At 52.3% G+C, this 6479-nt stretch overlaps 1 protein-coding gene across 1 annotated transcript; it reads right to left on the bottom strand.

The window, feature by feature from the left end:
* Window positions 1–298: 298 nt before the first annotated feature.
* TPBGL (trophoblast glycoprotein like) lies at window positions 299–1480 on the bottom strand. The gene has a single exon (XM_029601868.1). The coding sequence runs from the start codon at window positions 1355–1357 to the stop codon at window positions 299–301; it is 1059 nt and encodes a 352-aa protein (XP_029457728.1). The 5' UTR covers window positions 1358–1480.
* Between the last annotated feature and the right edge of the window lie 4999 nt (window positions 1481–6479).

Raw genomic sequence — 6479 nt, 5'->3', positions numbered from 1 at the left:
TATAAAAGTATCCCAGCAGGGCAATCCCGGAACTGGGGGCGGCTGCAAAGTCTCCCAGCCTCTCCCCCATGCAGGCGAGTCCAGACTCTGAACTGGGGCAAGGTGTGAAGTGCCCCGGTTTAAGCGCTCGCCCTTCCTAGCAAGGGAGTCCAGTCCATGAGCTGGGAGCAGGTATATAAAAGTATCCCAGCAGGGCGATCCCGGAACTGGGGCGGCTGCAAAGTCTCCCAGTTGCATTGCTTCTCGCCCCCAGCCAGACCTGCTCCAAGCCCCCCCCCCCCCCCGGCCCGCCTCCGCTTCACACCTCGCCCACGGAAGGCGCCCGCCGCGGCTCGGCGTCCTGCTCGTAGCGGTAGTGGTAGCCCTCCATCTGGTCCCGGCAGGCCTCCCGCAGGTTGTTGAGCCAGCGCTTGATGCCCCGCCGGTTCAGGTAGAGCACGGCCAGGAAGGTGACGCCGATCAGGGCCAGCACGATGCCGAAGAAGACGTAGGAAGCCGTCTGCAGGTCCTGCGGGCCGCACTCCTCCGGCCCGGGGGCCGGCAGCTGCAGCAGCAGGGAGCCGTTCCGGGCCGGCGGGGCGGCGCAGCGCAGGCTCTCGGCGTCGGCCACCTGCTGCTCCGAGGCGTTCGCCAGCCAGGCCAGCAGCGGCCGCAGCCGGCAGTCGCACAGGAAGGGGTTGGGATGGAGCCGGAGCCGCGGTCGCCCCCGCCGGGCCAGGGTGGCCAGCGCCGCCTCCGGCAAGGTGGTCAGCTCGTTGTCGCGCAGGTCCAGCGCCCGCAGGTCGGGCAGGGGCTCCAGCAGGGAGGCGGGCAGCGTCTCCAGCTCGTTGCCGGCCAGCTCCAGCTCCTGCAAGCCGCCGGGCAGGGCGAGGGTGGCGAGCAGCTGCGGCTGGCCGCTCGCCCCCCGTCGCCGCAGGGCGCCGTTCAGCTTCAGGCTCCGGAGCGCCGGGCAGCCCAGGAAGGCGTCGCGGGCGATGGCCACCAGGGCGTTGCCGCTCAGGTCCAAGGTGGCCAGCGCCGGCAGGTGCCGGAAAGCCCGCGCCTCCAGCGCCCGGATGCGGTCGTCGGTCAGCACCAGGTGAGCCAGAGTGGCCCAAGGCGAGGAGGAGTTGCCGCCGGCCTGGCCCCCGAAGGCGCTGGCCCGCAGCAGCGGCAGGTGGCCCCCCACGACGGTCAGGTTGCGCGTCCAGGGCGGCAGGTGGCCGGGGATCTCCGGCAGGTCGCCGCACTCCACCAGCCCCGTCTCGTCCAGGCAGAGGCAGCGCGGGGGGCAGGGGTGGGCGCCCCCTGCCGGCCGCAGCGCGACCAGCAGGAGCAGCCCCGGGGCCAGCAGGGGAGGTCGCCTTCCTGGCTGCATCCTCGGCGCTCCTTAACTTGCCATTGAGTGGCGGCCGCCGCCGGCCTCCCTCCCCGCCTCTTCTGCTGGGGGCGGGGGCGCTCTGCTGAGACGGGTTTCCTGCGGCGGGGGCTCCCGCTCGGACTCGGCGGCCCCGGTGATAAGCTCTTGGGGGCGGGGTCTCCCTCCAGCTCTGCCGTCCTGGGGGAAAAGGCTGCGCGCCCCGCCCGAAGGCACAGGGGGCTAGGGAGGGGGAGGGCTGCACACACTCTCTCCCCCCCCCTTCCTTCTTAATTAATGTTCTCCTTCACCTAAGAAAATAGCTTCCGACCCTTAGTGTCTCTGCTCAGCCTCTCTCTCCCTCTCTGCCCAGATCGCTTCCTCTCTCTCTCTCTCCGTCCTTTCTGCTTTTCTGCTCCCTCCTCCTCCTCTATCCCTTTCCTTCGCAGCCGATACTTTCACTCTGTCTCTGGGTCTCCGCCTGCTCTCTCTCTCTCCCCCCCCCCCCCTTTCTCCTCTTTCTATTCTTCCTTTCAGCTCCTCGTCCTCTTTCTTCTGCGTTATCTCACTGGAGTCCTTCCTCCCTCCTCCCCACCCCTCCACCAGTCCAGGGTCCCCTCCTCCTCCTCCAGTGCCTTCCATCCTGGCTGGTCGGCAACGCTGTCATGCCCAGAAAATCATCTTGAGTCTGAATCTCCCCTCTCCCTTCCTCCTCTCCATCCTCCACCTTTGTTCTCCCCTCCCCTCTCTTCCCACTCTTACTCCTTTCCCTTGTTCACTCCACCCTCACACCCCACTCTTGCTTCCTTTTCTCTCTTTCCCCCACTCTTGTTCCCTCCCCCTTGCTTGCCACTCTCTTCCAGTCTTTGCACGCTCTTTACTCCCTCCCCCACACTCTTGATTTCCCCTTCACACTCTCTCACATGCAAACACACATTCACACTCTTGCTCCTCTGCGATCTCCATCTCCCCTATATTCACCCACTCGCTTGCTCCTCCACTCTTGCTCGCCTTCTCTTTCACACCATCTCTTGCTCCATCCTCCCTGCGCCCAGCCCACACTCTCATGCACAGTCTCTTACTGTCTCCTCTCTGTGCACCCCACCCTCACTCTCACACAAGCTGTTGTTTTTTTTTTTTTGCTCTCACTCTCTTACACAGTCTTTTGCTCTTACCCTCATTCTTTCTCTCTCACACACACACAGGCTGATGCAGAAAGGTGCGTTCAGCCGAGCGCACCTTTCTGCGTGCACTTCAGTGTGCATTTTCTGCAGGTAAAGCTTACTGCCGACGCAGCACGGAGTTTTGTGCACCGAAAACGAACGTTTCCAAATGGGAGCACTGCTTAGCTCCCTCGTGGAAATCCCAAGAAAATGAGAGCATTAAGCAGTACTCCCCAAGGCAGAGAGACTGTGTCTGGCCATCGTGCCTTTTTTTTAGCACTGGAAACTTAACCTCTAGTTAGAACTGAAATTAAGTTTCCAGCGCTATGAAAAAAAATTAAAAAGTTTTAAAAATAGGTAAAAAAAAAAACCTCTCTGGGTAAGTGTCGGCAGCTACCGCCACGTACCCGGATAATAACTGACATATCTATCTGTTACCCAGATAAATACCAGTTTATCCGTCTATCTGGCTCAGTTAATTGCTACTTAGCCGGATAAAGTACTTCTCCAGCTAAGTAGCGGCAACCTGCAGAAGATAGCCGTATAAGTACTGATTTATGCAGCTATCTGGTGGCTGCTTCCCACTGCCATATAGTGTTTATCTGGCTAACTGGTGGTGGTGGCTGCCACCACTTACCCAGATAGCCTGTCAGGGATGCCTCCATCCTCTTCCCTAGTTAAAATGTGCATTCAACCTGGGGCGAACGCACATTTCACATGCTTTACGCGTTTTTTTAACTCCCGATGCATTAGTGTATCATTAGCTTACTGCACTGAGAGTTAAAACGAAATTCTTGGCGTTAAAAATGTGCAATGAAAACCAGCGCACATTTTATTAATGCCAAGATCATTGCATCAGCCTGAGTCTCTTGCTCCTGCTCCTCTTGGTCCTTTCATCCACACACACACACACACACCCCTTTGAATTCTCGTTGGGGCCACTATCTCACGCCATCACACTGGAGGCTGAATCAGCCTCCGAGAACCCATGCTCGCTGGGGGGGCTCCATCTTGCCCGGCGGACCAGCAAAGAGGAGGCTGGGGAAATGGGTTCCTGCCAAGAATGGGTCCCACAGCTGCCGAGGGATCCCTCCCTGCCCCGCAGCCCAAATGGAGGAGACCTGTGGCTGCTTGGGGATTCCATCCCGCCTGGAAGCCTCAATGGAAGAGGCCCATGGCCGCCAGGGGATCACGTCCTGCCCAGCAGTCCTACTAAAGGATGCCCTGTGGTCACAGGGAGATCACATCCTGCTTGCCTGCTACAAAGGGAGTGCACCAGTGTGTGTGTGTGTGTGTAAGCATGTGTGCCTGAGAAAGAAGGAGTAGGTGTGTGTGAGCATGTGTGAGAGGAGTGTTTGTGGAGTATGTGTGTGTGTGTGTAAACATGTGTGCCTGAGAGAGAGGCAGCATATGTATGAGTTTGTGTGTGTAAAAATGTGTGCCTGAGAGAGGGAGCATGTGTGTTTGTGTAAGCATGTGTGCCTGAGAGAGAGAAGGAGCATGTGTGTGTGAGCATGTGTATGTGTATGAGTATGTGTGCATATAACAGTGTGGGAGTTTGAGAGAGGGAGCTTGTACATGAGAGAAGAGAACATTTGCGCACCTCCCTTCCCCTCCCACTAACCCACGACAATCTCACAGTAATCGTAAGTCAAACGCTCCCAGATATGGAGAGTGAGCAATTTTTAAAAATCCTTATTGATTTTAATTAACCGGGTGTTTGCTGTTCTGAAATATTTTATTGATGTTTGGGAAATTAAAAAAAAAAAATGTATATTTTAATTATTGGATGTTATTCTGTTTGTCATGTTTTGAAATATTAATTCTTTTTATTAGGATGATGCTTTATATTTCTTGATTTTATTTGATATTTTCTGAGGATTGGTGTTATTTCTGTTTTTTCTGTTGTTACACTACATACAGAATCTGATTTGTTTCAGTTTCCAGTTTAATTTTTGTCTGCACTTTTCTATTTATACTTTATGGTTACTTTATTCTGTATTTGGTGAGATGTTGTCTGTGTTCTGCTTGTGTGAGTGAGGTTCAGTATTCTGCCATCATGTTGTTTCTGTGTAGGGATCTATAGCATCCTGGCTTATTCTGTTTTCCTATTAGGTGGTGGATTGGTATTTTAGGGTCACTTTTCACAGGTGGGGTTGCTATTGATTGAGAGTTGGCAGTTAGTGCTGTTTTGGTATGGGAGGTTTAGTTAATTGTAATTGTTTATTCATGGCTTTCTGAGGACCAAGCCCAAACCCAGCATACATTACAATAGGTCTAATTTCATATGGATTCCAAGTGCGTTTTGGCTTTTTTTGCAGGATTTTCTGTTTTGCACCACAGCAGTGCATGTAAATATAATATACCTGCTGTTGTAATATTTTTACCTCAAAAGACTGTACATTGAGTGTCCTTTTTCATGTGAAATCTTTTATTATAAATATGTAATTTTAAATTTTGTGTGAATTGGGGGGGGCTGGCTACAAAGCTATAAGGTTCACTGAGGGTGCCTAATATCTTTGTTCAGTCCCCGATTTAGAAACATAATACAAATTTAAGCTTTTTTTTTTTTTTTTTTACAGAACGAGAAGGAGGTAGCACAGTAATTGTTTGCACAGGGCAGCAAAAAAGCTAGCACCGGCCCTGTGTCTCAGACAGACAGACAGACAGCACACACTCATTTTCTGTCTGACACCCGCTCTGAGACAGACACACACATACACTCTCCCTTTCTGCCACACATTTTGAGGTGCACACACTCTCAGATACACACACATGCTCTTGCTCTCTCTCTCTCGCATACACACCCACACTCTCGCTCTGTGAGACACACCTGCTTCATCCTTGCTGTTTGCTGTTTGCTCCTATGCCCTAATGTGGGAAGCAAGAGATGGCTAGCAGCTCAATGCTCCTGCTGTTCTAGCAGCTCCAGACAAAGACATAACGGCCAGTGACTTATAGAAAGCTTTCTAATGCCGTGTCTTGTGTCAGTATGTGCTTTTCCAGAATGGCTTGTAGGGTGTGCCTTTTTCTAACAATATCCTTGATTGCTCCTTGTGGTTGGAAACTTATTGTTAATGGTCTTCTAGGTACCACGCAGAAGAGCATTTTCTGTTTCTAATGGAGCACTAAATAAGACTGAAATATTAAGGAAGGAAGATGTTTTTAATGGGAGGAACCTGACACCAGTAACAGAATAGCACTTTACGTGGGTGGGTACAATAGACTGGCCCAGCTGCAGTATCTGAAGAGGAAGGGTTACAAGGCTTGAGTGCATCTAGGATGCCACAGGGCTCCTGCTGCTGAATCTCTGGGGCACTGCCTAACTGGGCATTTTCAGACTGAAGCAGAGAAGGTCTAAGAATCTGGCTGGAAACAGATTGGGTCTGATTAACTTGGTTTTTAATCTCTAAGGGGTGGGAATCCTAGTGCAGAGATCTCTAGCAACTGGCTTGGTTCTGGAGAAAATTGGATTTTTTGCTACAAGCTGCAATACGTCCTACTGGACTGATACACAAAATATAAAAAAAAAAGCTATACTTGTGCCATCAGATCCATCAGATCTTAAATGAGGGTATAAGTTAGATTATTTTATTTTTTTCTGACCTTCCATCCTAGAAACATCATCAAAGATCATGGGATGGAATTTATTAAAGTCTGATGGTCAAGCGATGATGATCACATAACCTATCAATGACAAAACCTGTCATTGATGCTTGCAGAAATAGTTGTCAAGGTTAAGGTGTATTGCATCATGGGTGTTTGGATTAGGACAACGCTCACCCCAGAAATGCTTCCGCCCTGTTAGAATTACTTCTTCAGGGCTGGTTTGGTGGCTCGTTACAGATCTGCCATACAGAATGGGCCCGGATTGATTTCTGCAAGGGACCAGCCTTGACCGGGCTTGTGTTCCTGGGTGCTGGTTTCCATGTCCCTTTCCCCATTGGTTCTGTGTCTGCGCCGGTCATGTCACCTGCTTC

Source organism: Rhinatrema bivittatum, chromosome 5, assembly GCF_901001135.1.
Source record: "Rhinatrema bivittatum chromosome 5, aRhiBiv1.1, whole genome shotgun sequence".
In the NCBI taxonomy this organism is placed as follows: Eukaryota; Metazoa; Chordata; class Amphibia; order Gymnophiona; family Rhinatrematidae; genus Rhinatrema; species Rhinatrema bivittatum.
This window is presented reverse-complemented; position numbering and strand designations above follow the sequence as displayed.